Genomic DNA, 27,437 nt, shown 5'->3' with positions numbered 1-27,437 from the left:
GGTGTCCGCCCGGTATCCTCCGTCGAAATTGGTGCGTCATTTTCAGCTGCTGGAAAATTCTGAGTGTTTTCTTTCCAAAGCTATCAATTATATGCATAGTCGAGCATCTTTTTGTGACAAAATATCTTGTTTAAAACGGGAACGTTTTTCATCCAAAAATGAAATTGCGCCCCTAGAGTTTCAAGAGGTTAATTTGGAAAAACTTTGACGTTTTGGTGACTGAATTTTCGGTTTGTTTTGGTAGCCAAATGTGATGTACAAAACGGAGCGATTTCTCCTACACAAAGATTCTTTCAGGAAAAACTGAACATTTGCTATGTAACTGAGAGTCTCCTCATTGAAAACATCCGAAGTTCTTCAAAGGTAAATGATTTTATTTATTTGGTTATCTGTTTTTTTTTTAAATGTTGCGTGCTAAATGCTACGCAAAATGCTAAGCTAGCTTGCAATACTCTTACACAAATGCTTGATTTGCTATGGTTCAAAAGCATATTTTGAAAATCTGAGATGACAGTGTTGTTAAGAAAAGGCTAAGCTTGAGAGCAGGCATATTATTTTCATTTCATTTGCGATTTTCAGAAATCGTTAACGTTGCGTTATGCTAATGAGCCTGAGGCTGTATTCACGATCCCGGATACGGGATGGGTAGTATCAAGAAGTTAAGAAACGTCATAGTGTTTTCTATCCAATAGTAATAATCATATGCATATATTAGCAATCTAGGACAGAGTAGGATGCAGTTCACTATGGGTACGCAATTCACCCAAAGTGAAAATACTGCCCCCTATCCTCAACAAGTTTTAACCCACTGTTCCCAGGCTCTCGTTGAAAATAAGAATTTGTTCTGAACTGACTTGCCTAGTAAAATAAAATGATGAGATGTAATTTTTGTCCCCCATCAGTTCTATATTTGGAATGTGATAGAAAACTAGGAAACGTGTGCTTTAGGACCATGCGGACGCCTCCGAGCGGTCCCGTAGGCTGTTTGGAGTGTTTATCCGACTCGATAAGAACAATTTAAATGATGCCCCCCCCCCCCACTTGCACCCCTGGTAACATCAGAGACACAGCGCTTCATCCAGTGTAGACTTCTTAAGCTTCTTTTAGAGGATATTACAAAAATGCTCTTATCTGTTCACGCTTATTCCTACACTCAGGTGAAAGTGTAATGGAAATGAGAGAAGGGATATTTCCTGCCATAGCCATATAGCCACAGGGATTATTTGATCAGGTTGTGAACTGTATATGTACCCGTGGGGACAGCCAAAGAACCCTTTAAGGTTCTTGATAGCAATGTTTTGCTAAAAGTGTTGTCAACGTTGCTGTGATGGTCTACACAAGTAAGGGATGAAGACATTTGAATTATGACAGCACAACAGCGCCTAGATGAGCACTTTAATGACAGAAAAGCCACACAGTATGGCCTGGCTGTATAACTCTGTAAATGAGGAGAGAATTGATTATTCTTGATATCTGAAACATTATGGCACTTAAGTACCAGTGAGACGTAACAGGTACTTCCCGCTTTTTGTTTAAAAAAATCACTGTTTTGCAGATAATGGATTTTTCCAGATCGTGCTTGGTTAAAGATGTGTTTGATTTGTTGATGAGCAATGGTATTCCCATGTCAGGGGATTATAGTTGATGTGCCTTATGTGTTCTCATAACACATATCGATGTAGGACGTGTATGGTACTCTGATTAAAATGAAGTCTGTAGTGCTATTCAGTTTGTGTAGGATGTTCATGATTAAAGTAAAGTCAATGTTTAAGTATTCGGTTAACAGACATATAAAAGAAAGTTAATAGCTTGACACTAATTACAGCCTGATCCCCGCTGAGTCATTTTAATTTCATGAGCTTGAATCCGATTAGCACTTCTCCTGGATGCGTGCTGGAAAATATTGATCCTGCCGGGCTTTTAAGTATTGTTCAAAGAAGCTACTTGTTGAAAAAAAAATGGAAAAAAAACGCAATGAAAAGATTATTTAAAGACAAAGTTTAAGAATGTGGATTTATGCCTGGTTGTTAAATGGCCGCGTTACATTGCTAATTAAGGACACTTGAGATAGTCTCTTTGCACGCTTTAAAAGTCTTCTAAATGCTATGTTCTTTACTTCGGGTGACAAGAGTTTATTATGGGTTGGGTACTAAGTCAATGCTATACTGCAGACGTTTTAGATATGCCTACTTTAAAAAGCAAAAATTTTATTCTTTTATCTTATTTTGAAAAATGTTGCTACTGAATATAACGTTTAGCATTGAACACTGAATAACAAAACAAAGAAACAACTGGAACAGTTCTGTCTGGTGTAGACACACAAAGACTGAAAAAAAACACCCACCAAACACAATCAAAAACAGGCTACCTAAATATGGTTCTCAATCAGGGAAAACGATTGACAGCTGCCTCTGATTGAGAACCATACCAGGCCAAACACAGAAATAGGAAATCATAGAAAAACGAACAAAGACAACCCACCCAACTCACGCCCTGACCATACTAAAACAAAAGACAAAACAAAGGAACTATGGTCAGAACGTGACAATAACCTGAAAGAAAAGTCTTAAAAAGGTTTAAATACAGCCCCAAAATACATCTTTGAATCCATTTTAAGATGCCATCTAATGGTTCACTCTGTCCTCCGCAGTTAAACAAACATTGGCGACACAATTATCTTTTCCCTCATACTGCTCTGACATTTCAGGGCCATTTTGTCTTATAATATCTTCAGAGAGGATATGATATTGTGTTTCTTCAGGCTCTTCCTATACGGATAGGAACATCTAGGAGGTCATGGCTTTATTCTGTCTGGAGCATTTGCCAGTACATTCTGCTGGGGCTTGCTATTGTTGGCCATCGACACCCCACTAAGACTTGATAGACAAGGGGGAGGCACAACAAGCCAATGCGAGTACGCTCACTGACCCAGGTGGCCACCCACATTATGTTTGTGTGTGTGTGTGTGTGTGTGTGTGTGTGTGTGTGTGTGTGTGTGTGTGTGTGTGTGTGTGTGTGTGTGTGTGTGTGTGTGTGTGTGTGTGTGTGTGTGTGTGTGTGTGTGTGTGTGTGTGTCCACCCGCCAGACACCTCTCTGGAGAGGAGCGTCGGATCACTTTCGCTCCATCGAGCTAGAAGCTCAAACAGGCCACCCCACTATGCCCATAGCTAAAATGGTGGTTAAGGGGTACATTTCTGTTCCTCTAAGGCTGGGGAATAACAGAGGAACCCTCTTATTGGTCAAACTTAACCTGTGCAACCAACCTATGATATTATTATGTCCTCGCACAGCTGGATACAGTATATACAGTATGTATATTTAACAATACTTTCTGACAAAGATATAACGTGAAACTTTGAGAACCAATTAACTACAGTCTTTGCCACAGTGATTCCTCAGATTAAGAAGTCAATGAAGCAAAGAGTTTTGGGTTGGGTTCATTTGCATCAGAATTCTTCAGGGTAGAATTCTCCTCCCCAAATGAAAAGCTTATTAAAATGTAATGTCGTTCAAAGTTCAAAATATGGAGGGAGGGAGGGAGGGAGGGGGAGAGAGAGAGAGAGAGAGAGAGAGAGAGAGAGAGAGAGAGAGAGGCCGACCACCTAACGTAGAGTCTTGGATGTTCAGAGACTGTTTGTACTTTCCCTAATTAACCAGACTGAATCCAAATGAATGTGCATACATACATACAGTACATTCTCACCAGATTGCTTTTCCTCTCTGATAGATATTAATTTGGTTAGGAACTTGTGTAAATGTTCTCTTTTACAAATAATGCATATTTCTAAAATTGTATTTATCCTTTCACTGTAGTGGGCTAAATCAGGGTCACACAGAGGGATTATTGGTAGACTTAAACAAATCTACTTTGAAACAAAAGTGTACACCTCACACACATGGTTATGGGCTTAGAAAAAGAAGACACCTGTACCATGTCAGATATAGAGTTGAAATGTATTCCATTTTGAATTTACATGCCAACATTACACTTTATATACATCACAGAGGACTGAAATATAACAAAACCGTTTGATAAAGAAACACCAGATTTTCAGTGTTTAAAAAAAGAGAATGTTTATTAATTATGAAACCCATGAGGACACGAGAGGGTAATTTGGTCATGTGACTGCAGGCAAGGTCTATGCTCACTCAAACAGATTTGATCTATCTTATCTAGCTACTGTTGTAGCATATATTTATATTTCTTTTTAAATTGTGAATTGTTGTTTATTTTGCTTAACAAGCGCTTTGAGATTGTCTGTAATGAAAAGTGCTATAAAAGTTTAAGAAATTATTATTATTACTCAACGTAATAACATGTTCTTATTCACAGACAGCGACAAGTGAGCCGAGCATTCGTCAGTTGTCATATACAAAGAAAAGGCTGTCAAAAGCAACAGTCTTTGTCAATCACATCAAAACAGTGCAAAGGTTGTGTGGAGGAGAGAATGAGGTGTTCCAAGAAAATTATCTATGCTTCACCATGACAATGTCACCATGAAAACATAAACTCAGCAAAAAAATAAACATCCTCTCACTGTCAACTGCATTTATTTTCAGCAAACTTAACATGTGTAAATATTTGTATGAACATAGCAAGATTCAACAACTGAGACATGAACTGAACAAGTTCCACAGACATGTGACTAACAAAATTGAATAATTTGTCCCTGAACAAATGGGGGGTCAAAATCAAAAGTAACAGTCAGTAACTGGTGTGGCCAACAGCTGCATTAAGTACTGCAGTGCATCTCCTTTTGCCAGTCCTGTCTGGTCCAGCGATGGTGGGTTTGTGCCCATAGGCGACGTTGTTGCCGGTGATGTCTGGTGAGGACCTGCCTTACAACAGGCCTACAAGCCCTCAGTCCAGCCTCTCTCAGCCTATTACGGACAGTCTGAGCACTGATGGAGGGATTGTGCGTTCCTGGTGTAACTGGGCAGTTGTTGTTGCCATCCTGTACCTGTCCCGCAGGTGTGATGTTCGGATATACCGATCCTGTGCAGGTGTTGTTACATGCGGTCAGCCACTGCGGCAATCAGCTGTCCGTCCTGTCTCCCTGTAGTTCTGTCTTAGGCATTTCACAGTATGGACATTACAATTTATTGACCTGGTCACATCTGTAGTTCTCATGCCTCCTTGCAGCATGCCTAAAGCACGTTCACGCAGATGAGTCAGTAGAAAGTCCTCTTTAGTGTCTTGAGTTTTCATAACAGTGACCTTAATTGCCCACGGTCTGTAAGCTGTTAGTGTTTTCACGACCGTTCCACAGGTGTATGTTCATTAATTGTTCATTGAACAAACATGGGAAACAGTGTTTAAACCCTTTACAATGAAGATCTGTGAAGTTATTTGGATTTTTACGAATTATCTTATAAAGAGTTTGTAACTAACACCAAGAGAAGACAGGGTGTTTTTCTGGCAAATTACAGTTTGATTATGGAAGGGCAATTTTTTTTTTAACATGTCGAAAGGGTAAACCAAGGACAAACAACAAAATAAACAAATAACCATCTATGCAATTACTGTATGACAGGCTTTTTTATCACTCAATTAGAGCACTGTGGCACATTGCTCTAAACAGGCCACCCCACTATGCCCATAGCTAAAATGGTGGTTAAGGGGTACATTTCTGTTCCTCTAAGGCTGGGGAATAACAGAGGAACCCTCTTATTGGTCAAACTTAACCTGTGCAACCAACCTATGATATTATTATGTCCTCGCACAGCTGGATACAGTATATACAGTATGTATATTTAACAATACTTTCTGACAAAGATATAACGTGAAACTTTGAGAACCAATTAACTACAGTCTTTGCCACAGTGATTCCTCAGATTAAGAAGTCAATGAAGCAAAGAGTTTTGGGTTGGGTTCATTTGCATCAGAATTCTTCAGGGTAGAATTCTCCTCCCCAAATGAAAAGCTTATTAAAATGTAATGTCGTTCAAAGTTCAAAATATGGAGGGAGGGAGGGAGGGGGGGGGGAGAGAGAGAGAGAGAGAGAGAGAGAGAGAGAGAGAGAGAGAGCCGACCACCTAACGTAGAGTCTTGGATGTTCAGAGACTGTTTGTACTTTCCCTAATTGACCAGACTGAATCCAAATGAATGTGCATACATACATACAGTACATTCTCACCAGATTGCTTTTCCTCTCTGATAGATATTAATTTGGTTAGGAACTTGTGTAAATGTTCTCTTTTACAAATAATGCATATTTCTAAAATTGTATTTATCCTTTCACTGTAGTGGGCTGAATCAGGGTCACACAGAGGGATTATTGGTAGACGTAAACAAATCTACTTTGAAACAAAAGTGTACACCTCACACACATGGTTGTGGGCTTAGAAAAAGAAGACACCTGTACCATGTCAGATATAGAGTTGAAATGTATTCCATTTTGAATTTACATGCCAACATTACACTTTATATACATCACAGAGGACTGAAATATAACAAAACCGTTTGATAAAGAAACACCAGATTTTCAGTGTTTAAAAAAAGAGAATGTTTATTAATTATGAAACCCATGAGGACACGAGAGGGTAATTTGGTCATGTGACTGCAGGCAAGGTCTATGCTCACTCAAACAGATTTGATCTATCTTATCTAGCTACTGTTGTAGCATATATTTATATTTCTTTTTAAATTGTGAATTGTTGTTTATTTTGCTTAACAAGCGCTTTGAGATTGTCTGTAATGAAAAGTGCTATAAAAGTTTAAGAAATGATTATTATTACTCAACGTAATAACATGTTCTTATTCACAGACAGCGACAAGTGAGCCGAGCATTCGTCAGTTGTCATATACAAAGAAAAGGCTGTCAAAAGCAACAGTCTTTGTCAATCACATCAAAACAGTGCAAAGGTTGTGTGGAGGAGAGAATGAGGTGTTCCAAGAAAATGATCTATGCTTCACCATGACAATGTCACCATGAAAACATAAACTCAGCAAAAAAATAAACATCCTCTCACTGTCAACTGCATTTATTTTCAGCAAACTTAACATGTGTAAATATTTGTATGAACATAGCAAGATTCAACAACTGAGACATGAACTGAACAAGTTCCACAGACATGTGACTAACAAAATTGAATAATTTGTCCCTGAACAAATGGGGGGTCAAAATCAAAAGTAACAGTCAGTAACTGGTGTGGCCAACAGCTGCATTAAGTACTGCAGTGCATCTCCTTTTGCCAGTCCAGTCTGGTCCAGCGATGGTGGGTTTGTGCCCATAGGCGACGTTGTTGCCGGTGATGTCTGGTGAGGACCTGCCTTACAACAGGCCTACAAGCCCTCAGTCCAGCCTCTCTCAGCCTATTACGGACAGTCTGAGCACTGATGGAGGGATTGTGCGTTCCTGGTGTAACTGGGCAGTTGTTGTTGCCATCCTGTACCTGTCCCGCAGGTGTGATGTTCGGATATACCGATCCTGTGCAGGTGTTGTTACATGCGGTCAGCCACTGCGGCAATCAGCTGTCCGTCCTGTCTCCCTGTAGTTCTGTCTTAGGCATTTCACAGTATGGACATTACAATTTATTGACCTGGTCACATCTGTAGTTCTCATGCCTCCTAGCAGCATGCCTAAAGCATGTTCACGCAGATGAGTCAGTAGAAAGGCCTCTTTAGTGTCTTAAGTTTTCATAACAGTGACCTTAATTGCCCACGGTCTGTAAGCTGTTAGTGTTTTCACGACCGTTCCACAGGTGTATGTTCATTAATTGTTCATTGAACAAACATGGGAAACAGTGTTTAAACCCTTTACAATGAAGATCTGTGAAGTTATTTGGATTTTTACGAATTATCTTATAAAGAGTTTATAACTAACAGCAAGAGAAGACAGGGTGTTTTTTCTGGCAAATTACAGTTTGATTATGGAAGGGCAATTTTTTTTTAACATGTCGTAAGGGTAAACCAAGGACAAACAACAAAATAAACAAATAACCATCTATGCAATTACTGTATGACAGGCTTTTTTATCACTCAATTAGAGCACTGTGGCACATTGATTTTCTAGAGAGGGTTTTTGGAAGCCTCCTCTTCACCTCATTTACACACAGCGCTCGTTCCATTCCAAATGGCACCCTAGTCCCCAGTGCACTACTTATTACTAGGTTCAATAGGACTCTGGTCAAAAGTAATGCACTTCGTAGGGAATAGGTTGCCATTTGGGATGCAGACAGCCGTCAGACAGTGTTGTTGTTGGATCGAGTCACTGTAAGAGCTGTGTCTCCTGTAGACAAAAAGGATTATCCACTTCTTGACATGGTTATGTATTTGCTTAGTATCGATTCCCTGTGTAATGTGTTCTCTGCCTCGATCCCAGGCACCTACTTCTGTTGACTAAACATTGGTGGAGAGGATGTGTGGAGTTGCACCCTATGAACTGCCAGGCAAGCCAATTAAAAAAATACTGCAACAACCAATGACACGTGCACTTCGATCAGTGTCACTTTGGGGTCCTTTAACCCCAACGATTCCCATTTTACATAAACAGTTTGGTTGTAATTCCTTTATGTTTTGCAGACAGTTGCTTGATGTTTTTTATTGTTTAAACTTTTTGGGGTAAATCATGTTCAGTGTGGGTCCTGGAAAACCACTCTGAAGGTGCTATAATGGTGCTATAACCCATTATCTGGCAGCATGCTGCTTGGGGCCTTGCATCTACAGTACTTGGGCCAATGCCTGGTTGAGGAAAAACAGATGCATTTCTGTGTTAAGGGTTTGGATGGATGGACCAGTCACAGCTAACTGGAAGTACACCATTGTCAAACAGCATTTTATGTACAGCAAATGTATAATTTGGTTGCAGACAATACTGTGTCGTCTTATAGTCTTGTCTGTATAGAAAAGATAGTGCTTACTGCTGTTTCATGTTTTCTAAAAACTCGCTCCCCTCATCCTGACTGGAACAAATATATGTATAACTGCTGTATCCCATATACTCCATTTATCAATTCCAAAGGAAGGACATTTGGAGTCCCTTATCTCTCTTTGAGCTGTGCCGGGGTGACAATCCGTAGGAGTTCCTCATCCGACGTGTTTATGTGCCGCTAAACTATCTTACTCTGCTGGCTGGCTTGCAAACCTGTTTGCTTTGAAGGTGACAGAGACACTGAACTCCCCCATGCGGTTGAGCTTGAGCGGCAAGATAATGAGGCTGTGCTGGTTCTCCTTATTATGCTTTTTGACTGTGAACTTACTGTGTTTTTGTATTTCTGGATTAAATGGTTTAGCCTAAACCAACTAAGAGAAGTCCTATGTACAAGCCTGGGGGAGTGTGATGGTTTCCACTATGTGGATATTGATCTATTTAGGACGCCAGTTATAAACGGAAAGCAATAGCATGGCTAACAGAGGTGTGGATTATCCTTATGATGCCCTTTAATGTCTTTTCTTCAAAAGCCAGTGGGTGTATATCATATATATAATTGACATGACTATTGTACCGCTATAAATATTGCTAATTGTACCTATAACTGGGAAAGTGGACTATTTTGGCCTTGTATATTGTAGCATGGCTAACAGAGGGGTCAGGGTAGTTTTAGCTGTAGCATGGCTAACAGAAGGGTCAGGGTAGTTTTAGCTGTAGTGCGGTTAACAGAGGGGTCAGGGTAGTTTTAGCTGTAGCATGGCTAACAGAAGGGTCAGGGTAGTTTTAGCTGTAGCATGGCTAACAGAAGGGTCAGGGTAGTTTTAGCTGTAGTGCGGTTAACAGAGGGGTCAGGGTAGTTTTAGCTGTAGCATGGCTAACAGAAGGGTCAGGGTAGTTTTAGCTGTAGCATGGCTAACAGAAGGGTCAGGGTAGTTTTACCTGTAGCATGGCTAACAGAAGGGTCAGGATAGTTTTAGCTGTAGCATGGCTAACAAAAGGGTCAGGGTAGTTTTAGCTGTAGCATGGCTAACAGAAGGGTCAGGGTAGTTTTAGCTGTAGCATGGCTAACAGAAGGGTCAGGGTAGTTTTAGCTGTAGCATGGCTAACAGGAGGGTCAGGGTAGTTTTAGCTGTAGCATGGCTAACAGAGGGGTCAGGGTAGTTTTAGCTGTAGCCCGGTTAACAGAGGGGTCAGGGTAGTTTTAGCTGTAGCATGGCTAACAGAAGGGTCAGGGTAGTTTTAGCTGTAGCATGGCTAACAGGAGGGTCTGGGTAGTTTTAGCTGTAGCATGGCTAACAGAGGGGTCAGGGTAGTTTTAGCTGTAGCGCGGTTAACAGAGGGGTCAGGGTAGTTTTAGCTGTAGCATGCGTAACAGAAGGGTCAGGGTAGTTTTAGCTGTAGCATGGCTAACAGAAGGGTCAGGGTAGTTTTAGCTGTAGCATGGCTAACAGAAGGGTCAGGGTAGTTTTCAATATAGCGCGGTTAACAGAGGGGTCAGGGTAGTTTTAGCTGTAGCATGGCTAACAGAAGGGTCAGGGTAGTTTTAGCTGTAGCATGGCTAACAGGCGGGTCGGGGTAGTTTTAGCTGTAGCATGGCTAACAGAAGGGTCAGGGTAGTTTTAGCTGTAGCATGGCTAACAGGAGGGTCGGGGTAGTTTTAGCTGTAGCATGGCTAACAGAGGGGTCAGGGTAGTTTTAGCTGTAGCATGGCTAACAGAAGGGTCAGGGTAGTTTTAGCTGTAGCATGGCTAACAGAGGGGTCAGGGTAGTTTTAGCTGTAGCATGGCTAACAGAAGGGTCAGGGTAGTTTTAGCTGTAGCATGGCTAACCTGTGGTGTAATGGAGGGTATACGCAGGTATATGACTTATATACACTTTTTTTGCGGGCATTGTGTATACTCACATCCCCCCAATGCGTATCAAAGTAGTATAGTGGAGGTATACGCCATATCAATTAATAAAGGCTGATGGAGCAGATCAGAATGTTTAGAATGTTGGTAAACTATTATTTATTCACAATTTAAGCGCAGCAATGTGCTAATGTTCCAAAATGCAATTTGTGGGAAAACACCATTCTAAAATGTACACTGCACATGCAAGCATTTTCATGGACAGCGATGGAAATTTAAAAATAGGGGAGATGTAAAGATGCAACAACTATCATGGGTTGCTAATATGACTAGGATAATGCCTTTGGCAGCTTGAACAACAATTTTTCTAAAGGCTACTTTGAAGCAAGGTCAGACATGGCAGAATGATATCATGATTATTTGCACCAATCCAGTGGCCATTTGTTTTGCAAACTCCATGTTATGTATGCTACAGAAACACCACTAACCAAACAACAGTGCTAGATGTCTTGGTAGTTGAATTAAAGAGTAACTTTAAGTCAAATAAGTCATTTTCTTGGATTTTTCCAAGACCTCAAAAGTGGTCCCCTGATGTGGTTTAAGCATTGTTGTGTACTTAGAACATCCATTTATGGTGTTTTTCTATTAGAAAGTGTGACTTTCTAATAGAAAAACACCATACATGGATGTTCTAAGTATGAAAGTGTGACTTTCTAATCAGAAACCTGTGAATTTCTGACAGACTCATTTATGTTTCGATAGTAGGCCTACTATTAGCCTACTTGCAAAGTACAGGTTGTGTTGGCCTGTCTGTGAAAGACCAATATGTGGGATTTATTTCCAAATTAGAGTATACCCACTTCTCCAGGAACCACTGCACCACTGCGTCTAACAGATAGTTCAGAGTAGTTCTGGCCGTAGCATGGCTACCAGAGAGCCCAGGGTGTCTATCAGATGGCTGGTTCATGAGTTCTGTTCCCGCAGAGGGAGAGAGACCTGTCTGTGATGCCGCATTCACATCATGTTGGAAACCCTGGACTTCCGAGTTCAAATTAAAGTAGGTAATTTGCATAGACCTTCCTATTGGTTGATTCTGATACTTCTTAAGTGGAAAACATGGTATCATCTTTCTTTCTACAATGTCCAAGTTTCGGAAATGTTGTGATTGCTGCATGAGGTCCTAATGGATTTTGTAGCCCAGCTTTGGAGGACAGATGGTGTGCATTGAGGTGATGGGCTGTGTCTGTGGTTGAGGTGTGTGTGTGGAGGAAGGGGATTTAATGCTCCATGACCCAGATCCGCACTGAGCAGTGATGTTTCCCCAGCGTGTGTGTGTGTGTGTGTGTGTGTGTGTGTGTGTGTGTGTGTGTGTGTGTGTGTGTGTGTGTGTGTGTGTGTGTGTGTGTGTGTGTGTGTGTGTGTGTGTGTGTGTGTGTGTGTGTGTGTGTGTGGTGACACTCAAATAAAGTGAAGGAAGAGTGACATAGACATTGTGTGTGTGCATGAAATGGTGAAGCTGAAGGGAGGAGTGACTGGGACAGCTGTGAGTGTGTTTGTATGTGTATTTGGGTGTGTGACATCTGGGAAGTGTGGCAGAGTGTGTGTGTGCTTGAGCCGCTCTGTATCCCTCCTCCTCCATTACTGTCACACAGCTGTCCCCTTCCTGGACGACCTGTCACTCCACAGAGTCTGTCATGATATATATATATATACAGTATCTCTCTCTCTCTCTCTCTCTCTCTCTCTCTCTCTCTCTCTCTGCCTCATGCTAAGGGGTAATGGATGTGTCATAGGTGCCATGCAGGCACAGGATGACAATAAATAAGTAGGAAGTGGCATTGACTCAGGCATGGAGAAGCGGGGTTGTCAATACTTGCTTTACATGGCTATTTTTAGAGTAGGGCAACACTTGAGAAGTCATAACTTGCTTTACATGGCTATTTTTAGAGTAGGGCAACACTTGAGAAGTCATAACTTGCTTTACATGGCTATTTTTAGAGTAGGGCAACACTTGAGGAGTCATAACTTGTAAAAAGACAGACGTGTCAAATTGTCAGGGGTGGAATTTAGTATACCGTTATTTTTCTTATATTGATTTGTCTTTGGTTATTCTTTTATACATTCCCAGTAGGCATACATAAATCAGGCTTACAAGATGTTGAACACACTATACTTGTGTTGTACCTCATACTGCAGCATTTCCTTTAAAACAGTTGCTATTGTAATGCAGTTCAGAGCTGTGCGGCCTGGGGAATGTTTGTGCAGTTCTGAACTCTGTAAAGCAGTGCAAATGTCTCTGGTCTGGTGTCCGATAGATTCCAATTACCTCTGCACAAGTTAATGAACATACGCTGGTGGATCGCAGGGGTTGTACCCTAACTCTGTGGATGTAACCAAATGCACTCTTCACGGTTGGGAGAAACATACTGCTCTCTTTCTCTCTCTCTCTCTCTCTCTCTCTCTCTCTCTGTATTACGGAACTTAATTGATTTTTAGCGGGAGGAAAGGTGCTCAGATTTCATGCACATTCTAAGTTATTTGAAATGAGCTCTTCTACATACGTAGGATCTTAATTTGAGCCAGTTTGCTACAGCAGCAATATATTCCTGCAGCAACAGGAAATATTAATTATTATGTGGATTATAATTAATGGACAATTTTTGTAGGGTTCGACACATTTTTCATTAGGGTAAATAAAGTCTTACATTTTAAAGTGGAAATTAGAAATCTTAGACACCCTTTTAAACCTTGAATACACTACAAGTTTTAAACCTTGAATATACACACAGAGAGAAAGAGAGAGAGAGAGAGAGAGAGAGATGCAATAACTATTGCCACGTTATTTGAATGAATGTTATTCATTAAAAAGCATGAATGAATATTATTAAATCTGTCAAAAAGCCAATCAAAATGTTAATTTCCTCTTGAACCTAATGTTGCCAAATCCATATATTTTCATGAAGGTAACAGAAGTGCTGCTGTTTTGACCAGTGAGACATTTGGCTTCATACTGAGAGAGAAGTCAGCTCTCATTGAAAGATGTGTCTTCAAAAACCCATATCAGGTATGCATTGTTCAGCAACATCAAATTGCTTCCTGGAAATAACCACATCTACATGTCACAATAATAATGTAACTCTTAGGAAGAGAGTTTTCCAGGTTAATGAATCAGTCATCAATCCCAACTTTCCATCAAAGCAGACCACGAGGACAGGATGTTTTTTTCTCTCCATTTATTGTTACTATTATGAATTGTTTACTCCTGATTTGACAACCCAGAGTGACCTGTAATCTTTCCCCTCATCACAAACCTCTAATATGGCGGCTTTAATCCAAATGATTCTGTTTAGCCCCTGGCCTGCCTGCCTGCGCAAACTGAACACACACACACAAACGCACAGCAGCAGCAGCAACCACATTAGGGCACAGCCTACTGAATGTGTAAACGATGACGGCCGGGGAGGAGAAGAGAAAAAAGAACTGGGAGGTAAATGTCCACATTTGTCTTTTTCACTCATAATTATAATGCCATTTGGAGTGTGAATAATCGCTCTGCTGTTATTTTAAATCCGCCAACACTAATATGGCCAAATTTACCAGCATCAGTGAATGCACTTTGACAGCTGCTATGTTTTGCTTCCCCGGGTCGCTGTCTGTCAATCACTGGGGATTATGGGTAAATACGACCAGCCCACCTGCCTCTGGTGTACTCTAATTCTGTACCATGATTATAGATTCAAACTGAACAAGATAGATAGAAGGACAACGCCTGTTTCCTTTGTATGGATTATCTATTACGTTCCCATTTTGCACATTTCCACATTTTCACACACATTATTCCATTGCTATATTAAACAAACAGAAACAGGCTCTACTATACAGGCTCTAACATAGCCAATTGACAAGATAGACAAATATAGCGTACGCTGGATGCAATGTCTTTCATTGTGATGGGGTTATTTGGCAGCTTGCAGATGTACATCTATAAAGGATTCTAAACCACTATACATACATTTGCGTAATGAGGGTTGATATGACAGACTGGCCGGTGATGGCAATGTTGTGAGAGTTCCCAATTCCCTGGGACTCGCCAGAGAGATTCATTTTTGACAGACATACAGACAGAGGTTGGTTTGTAGATATTCACCTCTGTGTCCCCAATGGCACCCTATTCCCTATATTCCCTACTACTTTTCACCAGAGCCCTACGGGATAAAGGGAATAGGGTGCCATTTGGGATGCTAGCCAATCACTGCCTTTCACTGAGCTAGCTATAGCGGTGACCTGACCTCCTTGAGCAGCTAATTCCAAACATTCCCCGTCACATCTCTCCCTTTGATAATTACCACTTCATCTGGGAGCCACGGGGTGGATTATTCTCTGGACAGAGAGCACAATTAGACACTATTTGCGCCACAATGAATGTCTGGATAGACGGTTAGACGCCGGTCAGAGCTTTTTTTTCCTTGCTCCCATGTGTTCGGTTGATACAAAGAAAGTCAGGCTTGTCAATTCAATACCAACTATGTTTTTTTTGTCTTGGTGAAAGACAAGGCTTGTGAAAATGAAAAGACTTGTCTCTCTCTATTAATAAGAGAGGCGTACAATAGGAATGGCCAGTGCTATTAACTGGTCAGATCAAGGTGTAGATACAGGCTATGAGCACCAGCTGAAGGCTTGGCAAAAGGCTTGAAAAAACACTGTAATGTTTGGAGTCAAATCGAAATATATTGCTCCAGAAATATAGCAACTTCATATTCTCTGTGCACTGACTTCCATGCATTTACAGACGTGATCCAGCAGTGTACTATACATTGAGTGTACAAAACATTAAGAACACCTTCCTAATATTGCGTTGCACCCCCTTTTACCCTCAGAACAGCCTCAATTCATCGGGGCATAGACTCTGCAAGGTGTTGAAAGCGTTCCACATGGATGCTGGCCCATGTTGATGCCAATGCTTCCCACAGTTGTGTAAAGTTGACTGAATGTCCTTTGGGTGGGGGACCATTTTTGATACACACAGGAAACTGTTGAGCGTGAAAAACCCAGCAGCGTTACAGTTACATCTTTGTTCTTGTCCATTCACCCTCTGAATGGCACACATACAGTGGCTTGTGCAAGTATTATCCCCATTGGCATTTTTCCTATTTTGTTGCCTTACAACCTGGAATTAAAGTACATTTTTGGGAGGTTTGTATCATTTAATTTACACAACATGCCTACCAACTTGAAGATGCATTTTATTTATTTATTGTGAAACAAACAAGAAATAAGACAAAAAAAAACAGAAAAGCTGAGTGTGCATAACTATTGACCCCCCCCCCCCCAAAGTCAATACTTTGTAGAGCCACCTTTTGCAGCAATTACAGCTGCAAGTCTCTTGGGGTATGGCTCAATATGCTTGGCACATGTAGCCACTGGGATTTTTGCCCATTCTTCAAGGCAAAAACTGCTCCAGCTCCTTCAAGTTGGATGGGTTCCGCTGGTGTATTCCCCTTAAACCACCCAAGTGTTGTTTTAGCAGTATGCTTAGGGTCGTTGTCCTGCTGGAAGGTGAACCTCCTTCCCAGTCGCAAATCTCTGGAAGACTGACACAGGTTTCCCTCAAAAATGTCCCTGTATTTAGCGCCATCCATCAGTCCTTAAATTCTGACCAGTTTCCCAGTCCATGCCGATGAAAAACATCCCCACAGCATGATGCTGACCACCATGCTTCACTGTGGGGATGGTATCCTCGGGGTGATGAGAGGTGTTTGGCTTGCGCCAGACATAGAGTTTTCCTTGATGACTAAAAAGCTACATTTTAGTCTTATCTGACCAGAGTACCTTCTTCCATATGTTTGGGGAGTCTCCCATATGCCTTTTGGAAAACACCAAATGTGTTTGCTTATTTTTTTCTTTAAGCAATGGCCTTTTTTCTGGACACTCTTCTGTAAAGCCCAGCTCTGTGGAGTGTACGGCTTAAAGTGGCCCGGCTTAAAGCGGCCCTCTCTTGGCAGGTTTATGGACAGATACTCCAATCTCTGCTGTGGAGCTTTGTAGCTCCTTCATGGTTATCTTTGGTGTCTTTGTTGCCTCTCTGATTAATGCCCTCCTTGCCTGGTCTGTGAGTTTTGATGGGCGGCTCGCTCTTGGCATGTTTGCAGTGGTGCCATATTCTTTCCATTTTTTAATAACGGATTTAATGGCGCTTGTGGGATGTTAAAAGTTTCAGATATTTTTTTATAACCCAAACCTGATCTGTACTTCTCCACAACTTTGTCGCTGACCTGTTTGGAGAGCTCCTTGGTCTTCATGGTGCCGCTTGCTTGGTAGTGTCCCTTGCTTAGTGGTGTTGCAGACTCTGGGGCCTTTCAGAGCAGGTGTATATATACTGAGATTATGTTACAGATCATGTGACAGTTAGATTGCATACAGGTGGACTTTATTTAACTAATTATGTGACATCTGAAGGTATTTGGTTGCACCAGATCATATTTAGGGGCTTCATAGCAAAGGGGTGAATACATGTGCACACACCACTTTTCTGTTGTTGTTTGTTCTGAATTCTTTGATATAAGTAAAAAAAAATCATTTCACTTCACCAATTTGGACTATTTTGTGTATGTCCATTACATGAAATCCAAATAAAAATTAATATAAATTACAGGTTGTAATTGAACAAAATAGGAAAAATGCCTCAATTGTCTCAATGCTTACAAATCCATCTTTAACCTGTCTCTTTCCGTTCATCTACATCTACCATGATTGAAGTGGATTTAACAAGTGGCATCAATGAGCAATCATAACTTTCACCTGGATTCACCTGGTCAGACTAAGCCATGGTTTTTAATGTTCTGTACACTCAGTGTGCTCTTAGCCTACATTGCATCTGACCAATAGGCTAGCACAGTACATGGAAAATATGCAGACCCATGGTGTGTAATCGGTGCAATCGTCCTGTCAATGCACAGCATGGCTCCAAAGGATCAATACCATTTAGGTAAAGTGTCTAACACAGGAGGTTGGTGGCATCTTAATTGGAGAGGACTGTCTTGTGGTAATGGCTGGAGAGGAATGAGTGGAATGATATCAAATACATAAAACACATGGTTTGATGCCACTCTATTCGCTCCGTTCCAGCCATTATTACAAGCCGTTCCCTCCTCAGCAGCTTCCACTGGTGTCTAAACATATCCAATAGACAGCAGCACCAAATAGCCTGAACATGGAAAGGATGTGTGTGTGACTACAGTATCTTGACATTTCAATGAGAGTACATGCATTTGTCATAGTCCTGTATCATACTGTAGGCCTTTGGCACACACAGTATCAAAGAAAAATAAGTGCATGAAGATTGTAGCTTGTACTTCATTTTAATGCTTCACTCACCTTCATACTCACAATAATTATATGTCTACACAAAGCACAGGAAATGCATTCTGGAATAAATACCCCTTCCCCCACAACACTCCTTAGGCAATGCATGTGTCACCCAGTATCATGCAGGGGAGATTGAATGCTTTATTGTCCCAAAGAGACATTTGCTTGGTGACATCACATTTTACCAGTGGCTCTTATCCAGCGCAACTAGGGTAAAGTGCCTTGCTCAAGGGCATATCGACAGATTTCTCAACTAGTTGGCTCGGGGATTCGAACCAGCGATCTTTACCTGCCCAACACTCTTAAACGTTAGGCTACCTGCCGCTACATGCCCTTTACTTGCCTTTCAAAGTGGCATTAAATGACAGTGTGGCCAAGCAGACCTCTTATGTCACTGCTGCCATTCAAACCCAGATCTGTCCGAGCTGTACTGTGGTGAGGCTGAATGATGGCTGTCCGACTTCCATTAAGCTTGCAGCCCTGCCCTGCCGCAGCATCAGCATTTGTACAAGGCTGGCTGAGAGAAAGAGCGAGAGAGAGAGAGAGATTAGTCTGATGTTGCAATCTCCCTCTAAAGGAGTCGGCATGCTTCAGTTCGGCTGGCAGCTAGCCGAAGTCGGCTAGGCGAACCAAACTAGTGTGCTCGCATACTCTTTTAAAAGCCCTTCGCTTGAAAAAAAAAATGTCAATAGTACTGTTTGGCCATTTTGAGACACCGTAGCCAGTATACACTTTCTCAAAGAATGATCATGGACTCCATCCACATCGACGGGACAGTAGTGGAGAAGATGGAAAGTTTTAAGTTCCTCGGCGTACACATCACGGACAAACTGAAACGGTCCACCCACACAGACAGTGTGGTGAAGAAGGCACAACAGTGCTTCTTCAACCTCAGGAGGCTGAAGAAATTTGGCTTGTCATCTAAAACACTCACAAGCTTTTACAGATGCACAATCGAGAGCATCCTGTCGGGCTGTATCACCGCCTGGTACGGTAACTGCTCCACCCACAACCGTAAGGCTCTCCAGAGGGTAGTGAGGTCTGCACAACGCATCACCGGGGGCAAACTACCTGTCCTCCAAGACACCTACATCACCTGATGTCACAGGAAGGCCAAAAAGTACATCAAGGACAGCAACCACGCGAGCCACTGCCTGTTCATGCCGCTATCATCCAGAAGGCGAGGTCAGTACAGGTGCATCAAAGCTGGGACCGAGAGAGTGAAAAATAGCTTCAATCTCAAGGCCATCAGACTGTTATACAGCCATCACTAACATAGAGAGGATGTTGCCAACATACAGACTCAAATCTCTGGCCACTTAAATAAACTGACTTAATAGAGGTATCGCTAGTCACTTTAAACAATGCCGCTTTAATAATGGTTACATGGTGGTATCACAAGTCACTTTAAATAACGCCACTTTAGTAATGTTTACATATCCTACATTACTCATCTCATATGTATATACTGTATTCTACACCATCTACTGTATCTTGCCTATGCCGCACGCCACCACACATCTATATATTTATATGTACATATTCTTATTCATCCCTTTACATTTGTGTGTATTAGGTAGTTGTTGTGAATTTGTTAGATTACTTGTTAGATATTACTGCATAGTCGGAACTAGAAGCATAAGCATTTCGCTACACTCGCATGAACATCTGCTATGTGACCCGATAAAATTTGATTTGATTTGAGACTTCGGTTCCCAAACCTCGGCTGGCCCTCGAGATAAAATGTTGTGTGCCCGAACAGCCGAAAAAAACCCTATCAAAGTTCAAAACTAACAAAAACGTCACAAAATGTCTGGGATGCGTGCGGATGTCTTAAGCCAGAGACGTGAAAAATGCATTGGAAAGACATTGTCAACCCTGTGATATTGTTGTTACAATATTAACATTCTGCACATTGTGAGGCCAACCCTTCAAATAACATTTTACTCAGATGCATTCCCAGGCAGAGTAAGATCAATACTAATATATTTTTGCTCAAGGAATATTTTATTTCTGAAGAGCATGTTTGATTAGCTACATTTTTATGGAAGTTTAAGCTGTGTTGTCTGTGACAGTGAATTTAATCAGGCATTGTGTTGCACTTCTTTTGATACAGATGAAGATAGGCTCTTCCATGCAAAACATTGATATTGATGTTAAATATACTAGCATAGCGTGTTTTTACAAGCTTTGTAATATCAGTTATAGCAGTTATCAATATCAGTTCAAATAATAGAAAATAGCTTCAAAGCTCATGTCCATAAATACATCTTAATACAATGTTCTCCTCAGTAATATCCGCAGCAACTTCTTGAAATGGAAGCTTTCAGTAATCTTTTCACACACCCTGAGGAGTTACTGGTGGGCTATCCTCTCTGCTCACCTTCTCCCCGGCTCCTCTTCTCAGACAGGGGTGGTGAGTGGAGACTGAGGAGAGAGAGAGAGAGAGGGAGAGAGGGAGTAGGGGAGAGAGAGGACCAAGCTGAGGCCTGGAGGTCATACACCCAGGAGTGTGAGTCCTGCCAGGGGCCTTGTAATCCCACAACACCCTCTGCTGCTTTCCCCTCCACCACCCGTCTGTCCTCTCCCAGTATCCCCCTATCCCTCCTGCATCCCCCTATCCCCTCCTCCATCACTCTACCCCCACCTCCATCCCTTCTACTCGCCCCTCCATCTCTCTGTCCCCTCCACCCCTCATCCAGCCCCTCCACCTCTCCTCCATCCCTTCCACCCTTCCTCATCCCTCCATCCCTCTATCCCCTCCACCTCACAGCCAGACCATGACTAACTGGATCTGTTCACTATCACAGGGCCACAGGACATCTTTCCTCTTCTCCCTTCTCCTCCTTTTCCTCCTTCTCTCCATCCTTTCATCCGATTTGTCCTGTAGCCTGTAGACTGCTCTGTCTAGGCTCTCCCCCTGGGATGGAGGCCGAGAGCTGAGCCTGAGTCCCAAAGGGAACCCTATTCCCTACATTGCCAGTGCTCTGGTCAAAGTAGTGCACTATGTAGGGAATAGGGGACCATTTGGGACACTGCCTGGGGGCTGTCTGTGCCAGGGACTCGGCTAAGACATCCAAGGCCTGGCGCTTGCGAGGACCAGACACCCCGGTGGCCGTCTCTCGCAGACTCTAAAGGCCCACCACCTAATGGGTTTAGACTAATCAGCTAATTTGTCAACAAGTTTCTGATTTCAACAAGCATATCAACAAGCTTGTCTGTCTGGCCTGACACTCGGCTGTATAGAGTCAAATCCAAGTCAAAGCCGTGTGGTTGAATTCAGACTATGAAAAGGGAACTTTCCTTCTTTCTCTGTCTGCCTCTCTATCTGCACATTCGACTGTATAGTCGAAGCCAAACCAAGTGAATGTTGACTATGAAAAGGAGCTTTGCCTCGCTCTGTCTGTCTCTCTGTCTTCTCTTCCGCTACTCTCAGTATAATGGTGGTTCGGTTAGAATCACTCCTGCCAGCTCAGGTTGAATGACTGAGGGAGTACAATCCTACATTATTCTCTTGATCTAAACAGCAAGGGATGATTCCCAGGTCATTAGGAACCACTGTGACTTACTGAAGAGTTTTGCTATTTGACTGGATAATAAGACTAGAAGCATGTGGGTGTTGCTGACTCGCTGAGTGCTTAAATTCTTATAGAACAGTAACAATTGGTTCCATAAGAAGGGTTCCTTGAGAATGCCAGGTAACTCCCTTTGTGTTGTGTTGTGCAGGCCATTTATCCCGGGGGGGGGGGGGGGGGGTCATCCATTATTTCACTGGTCGTTGGAACTTCAATGTATTCCCGTCACATTTACCTCCATTCGTAGTGGTGATAAATATAGTCTAAGACGGGCTATTACTGTATGTAGTGAGACACCCCCTAGCGATGTAAGTACTGTTCTTTGTGTCTGACTGTAACTGTCCTGTGTTTCCTTGTCCCATGTTCCCAGAGACCACAATATCTACACTGAAAAGTGTTAGCAGGTGCAATAATGTATTCATTTAAATTCAATTTCATTGCATTTACACTTTATGCTTTATTTATTTAATTTGCTTTATGATACATTTGTAAATCACCACCAGCTACAGAATATTGTCCAATAGGAATTGTCCCTCTGTCTCCTCTCTGTTTCAATGACAAGCTGTTTTTTAGAGGAGATCAAGAAGGAGGTGATCAATGAGTTTGTTCCCATCTCTTGTTGTTCACACAGGCTTCCTAAGCACAGGGGACCAGGCAGCCAAGGGGAACTATGGACTGCTGGACCAGATCCAAGCCCTGAGGTGGATCAAAGAGAACATTCAGGCCTTCAAAGGAGATCCAAAGAGAGTGACAATCTTCGGCTCTGGTGCAGGGGCATCGTGTGTTAGCTTGCTCACGCTCTCTCACTACTCAGAAGGTATGTATGGTCCCCAAAAATATTCCCTTACCTCCTTGGAAATCCTTGAGATGATATACTATTTTTTACATAAGTCAGTGACTTATGAATCAGAAAATGAATGATTCTCGGCGTCCACTGTGAGGTTTATACACTGGACTGAATGATGATTAATTCAATTCATATGGTCATATGAACTTCAGTAATCATTTTAGATTATGGTAATTAAACAAATACCCGTGCCAACATGTTTTATTATATGTAGTGCTTTAGATATCTACAGAGGGATTTTGTTTCAAACAGGAATATCTCTCTCGCTGGGAGGGTATTTGTGTGTCCCAAATGGCACCCTATTCCCTACATGGCGCCTGATCAAACATACTGCATTACATAGGGAAAACAGTTCCATTTGGGATGCAAACCTATGCGTTATTTAAACAGTCAGAATGCACCATCATGACTGTTCAGAGAACGTGGCGTCACATTTGATGGCCACATAGCAGAGATAACAACTAGAGTGTGTTCACAGGTTCACTCAAGTGTACAATATTGCCTACCTCAGTCACTAGATATTTGTGCGACCAGCCAGAGAAAAGTGGTAGGTGGATATCAAGAATATTAGAATGGCTCACCGCCGTAACATTACAGTACGTTTACATCTTGCTGTTTTTTTAAAATTATCATTAGAAAGTAGTATCCTAGAAATGTGAGTGTCATTAAGTGTCATTGTTGTTCTCCTCAGCCCAGTGCACAGCACAATGTAGAGAGGCAAACAAAGTTAGCGTCCCAAATGGTATCATATTCCCTATAGTGGTCAGAAGTAGTGCACTATATAGGGAATAGGATGTCATTTGGGATGCAAACGGAGATAGACAATTGAATAGCTAGCTGTACTTTCTCGCTCTCTTTCTCTGCAGCTGAATCTCACCAGGAGCTGTTGAGTAAATGACTGTGAAAACAGCATTACCTACTCAGTCTCCATATGGATCTTAACCTCGCAACTTCAGGCTTTATTTCCGTCAATATAAATCAATATCAGTTATGGCAGGAAATGGACATGTCTTGCACTGGACTTTAATTTCTCTATGCCCGCTGCTGCTAAAAAAACATAAATCCTCTGCTTAGGAAAACCTGGAGGGGCTCTCGCTGTCTTATTTGATCTCCACAGAGTTATAGCTGAGTCGGTTCAAACATAGGTTAATGATACTCTTTGCTTACTTTAGACACACACACACCAATGGTTATCATTTCCAATTACCCCTTATCCATGCTACATAACCTCTTTCTTAGGAACTAACATTATTATTATTTACTAACATTAATATTATTATTTATTTGTACTTTTTTAGAATTTTACCCTGTTTTCTCCCCAATTTCGTGGTATCCAATTGCTTAGTAGCTACTATCTTGTCTCATCACTACAACTCCCGTATGGGCTCACCAATATGTCAGAGGAAACACCGTGCACCTGGCAACCTTGGTTGCGCCCAGCCCGCCACAGGAGTCACTGGTGATGAGACAAGGATACATTGAAGACTCTCAAATATAAAATATATTTTGATTTGTTTAACACTTTTTTGGTTACTACATGATTCCGTATGTGTTATATCATAGTTGTGATTATCTTCTCTGTTATTCTACAATGTAGAAAATAGTCAAAATAAAAACCCTTGAATGAGTACGTTTTTGGGACTGTATCAAAAGTGGACTAAATGAAACAACTGATTCCTTTAAGGAGAGACAACTACTGGGCTAAAAGGGACAAGAGAGTTTTTGAGTTGATTATTTCTTTAACATCCACCAGCCTGGTTCCATCACTCACACTAGGCCAAACATTTTACCCCCCCCCCCCAACACAATTGGTGTTGTGATGGAATTAGATTTGCTAGGGCTGTTGTTAGTCAGGCAGCTATGTCCCTGCATCACTCCCTTTAGCCAGACCCAGGTGGCATGGGAGCCGTAGCCACCTCATCGCTGCTCCCTTTGTCGGACATGATATGTTTCTGTTTCGCGGCTCCACCGGCACGCCTCAGCAAGCAGAATGAGGTAAACACAGGAGGCAGATGCAACATATTTAAATTAACTTCTGGTGAGTCAGGCTTTAACTGATATTCTTTAACCAGAGGAAATGTGTGTGTGGGGGGGGGGGGGCTAAATAAACCTCTGTTGCTAACTAGGCCTTGAGGAAGACTTCGTCTTCTGCGGCTCGGAAACATACTTTTCAAGTCGTCCTTGTTGAGTCACCATCAAAAGGATATAAATAGAACTTAGAAAATTCTGGGGGAAAAATGTAACATACATGAGGTGTTCCTAGTGCGTTGTGGCCTATTTGCAGAGTGGCAGTGGTAGGCAGATCGTGAAGCTACGTGCAGCTCCAACATAATTCAGGATGAATAAGTGGCCCGAGGCCTCATTTCAGAATAAACTAATGTGTCTTTTATTTTCAGTCTGATTCATTTATTATGACCAACGTTGACAAGATGTGGTGTCCCTGTCCATGTCCTTAATCATCCTTTTGCTGCATATTTTGTCAGTACCGGAGGATATGCAGTAAACATGTATCTCTGTCTGACCATAACTTCCGTGCCGACAGAGATGGCCGCCTCGCTTCGCGTTTCTAGGAAACTATGCAGTATTTTTTTTATGTGTTATTTCTCACTTTGGTACCCCAGGAAATCTTAGGTTTCATTACATAGTCGGGAGGAACTACTGAATATAAGAGCAACGTCAACTCACCATCATTACGACCAGGAATATGACTTTCATATTCGAATCCCAGCCGGCGAACCTAAACAACGTCGCTGTAAAAGGGGCAAACGAAGCGGTCTTCTGGTCAGGCTCCGGAGACGGGCACATCGCGCACCACTCCCTAGCATACTACTCGCCAATGTCCAGTCTCTTGACAACAAGGTTGATGAAATCCGAGCAAGGGTAGCATTCCAGAGAGACATCAAAGACTGTAACGTTCTTTGCTTCACGGAAACATGGCTCACTCGAGAGACGCTATCGGGGTCAGTGCAGCCAGCTAGTTTCTTCACGCATCGCGCCGACAAGAAACAAGCATATTTCTGGTAAGAAGAGGGGTGGGGGCGTATGCCTTATGATTAACGAGACGTGGTGTGATCATAACAACATACAGGAACTCAAGTCCTTCTGTTCACCTGACTTAGAATTCCTCACAATCAAATGTCGACCGCATTATCTACCAAGGGAATTCTCTTTGATTATAATCACAGCCGTATATATTCCCCCCCAAGCAGACACGTCAATGGCCCTGAACGAACTATATTTGTCTCTATGTGAACTGGAAACCACATATCCTGAGGCTGCATTCATTGTAGCTGGGGAGTTAAGCAAGGCTAATCTGAAATCAAGACTCCCTAAAATCTATCAGCATATCGATTGTGCAACCAGGACTGGTAAAATCCTGGATCATTGTTATTCTAACTTCTGCGACGCATATAAGGCCCTCCCCCGCCCTCCTTTCGGAAAAGCTGACCACGGCTCCATTTTGTTGCTTCCAGCCTACAGACAGAAACTAAAACAAGAAGCTCTCACGCTCAGGTCTGTTCAACGCTGGTCCGACCAATCTGATTCCACGCTTCAAGACTGCTTCAATCACGTGGATTGGGATATGTTCCGCATTGCGTCCAACAACAACATTGATGAATACGCTGATTTGGTGAGCGAGTTCATTAGAAAGTGCATCAGCGATGTCATACCCACAGCAACTATTAAAACATTCCCAAACCAGGAACCATGGATTGATGGCAGCATTCGCGCGAAACTGAAGGCGCAAACCACTGCTTTTAACCAGGGCAAGGTGACCGGAAACATGACCGAATACAAACCGTGTAGCTATTCCCTCCGCAAGGCAATCAAACAAGCTAAGCGTCAGTATAGAGACAAAGTAGAGTTGCAATTCAACGGCTCAGACACAAGAGGTATGTGGCAGGGTCTACAGTCAATCACGGATTACAAAAAGAAAACCAGCCCCGTCGCGGATCAGTATGTCTTGCTCCCAGACGGACTAAATAACTTCTTTGCTCGCTTTGAGGACAATACAGTGCTACTGACACGGCCCACTACCAAAACCTGCAGACTCTTCTTCACTGCAGCTGACGTGAGTAAAACATTTAAACGTGTTAACTCTCGCAGAGAACATGTGCAAACCAGCTGGCTGGTGTGTTTACGGACATATTCAATCAAGCCTTATCCCAGTCTGCTGTTCCCACATGCTTCAAGAGGACCACCATTGTTCCTGTTCCCATGAAATCTAAGGTAACTGAGCTAAATGACTACCGCCCCGTAGCACTCACTTCCGTCATCATGAAGTGCTTTGAGAGACTAGTCACCTCCACCCTACCTGACACCCTAGACCCCCTCCAATTTGCTTACCGCTCCAATAGGTCCACAGACGATGCAGTCGCAACCACACTGCACACTGCCCTAACCCATCTGGACAAGAGGAATACCTATGTGAGAATGCTGTTCATCGACTACAGCTCAGCATTTAACAGGGGACCCTGGGTCTCGACCCTGCCCTGTGCAACTGGGTACTGGACTTCCTGACGGGCCGCCCCCATCTCCACCCCGCTGATCCTCAACACTGGGGCCCCACAAGGGTGCGTTCTGAGCCCTCTCCTGTACTCCCTGTTCACCCACGACTGTGTGGCCATGCACGCCTCCAACTCAATCATCAAGTTTGTGGACGACACAACAGTGGTAGGCTTGATTACCAATAATGACGAGATGGCCTGCAGGGAGGAGGTGAGGGCCCTCTGAGTGTGGTGTCAGGAAAATAACCTCACACTCAACGACAACAAAACAAAGGAGATGATTGTGGACTTCAGGAAACAGCAGATGGAGCGCCCCCCTATCCACATCGACGGGACAGTATTGGAAAGGGTAGTAAGTTTTAAGTTCCTCGGCGTACACATCATGGACAGACTGAATTGGTCCGCCCACACAGACAAC

The 27,437-nt window shown here is 42.4% G+C and overlaps 1 protein-coding gene across 1 annotated transcript in view; it reads left to right on the top strand.

The window, feature by feature from the left end:
- The window catches only part of LOC135543553 (neuroligin-4, X-linked-like), a 73,253-nt gene that overhangs the window by 37,720 nt on the left and 8,096 nt on the right, over positions 1–27,437 (top strand). Inside the window, exon 4 of the mRNA XM_064970909.1 lies at positions 22,296–22,481. Coding sequence (XP_064826981.1) covers positions 22,296–22,481 — 186 coding nt within the window. The remainder of the gene's footprint in view (positions 1–22,295; positions 22,482–27,437) is intronic.

This window comes from Oncorhynchus masou, chromosome 7 (assembly GCF_036934945.1).
Source record: "Oncorhynchus masou masou isolate Uvic2021 chromosome 7, UVic_Omas_1.1, whole genome shotgun sequence".
Taxonomy (NCBI): Eukaryota; Metazoa; Chordata; class Actinopteri; order Salmoniformes; family Salmonidae; genus Oncorhynchus; species Oncorhynchus masou.
Note: the sequence above shows the minus strand (reverse complement) of the source record. Positions and strands in the feature narration are given on the sequence as shown.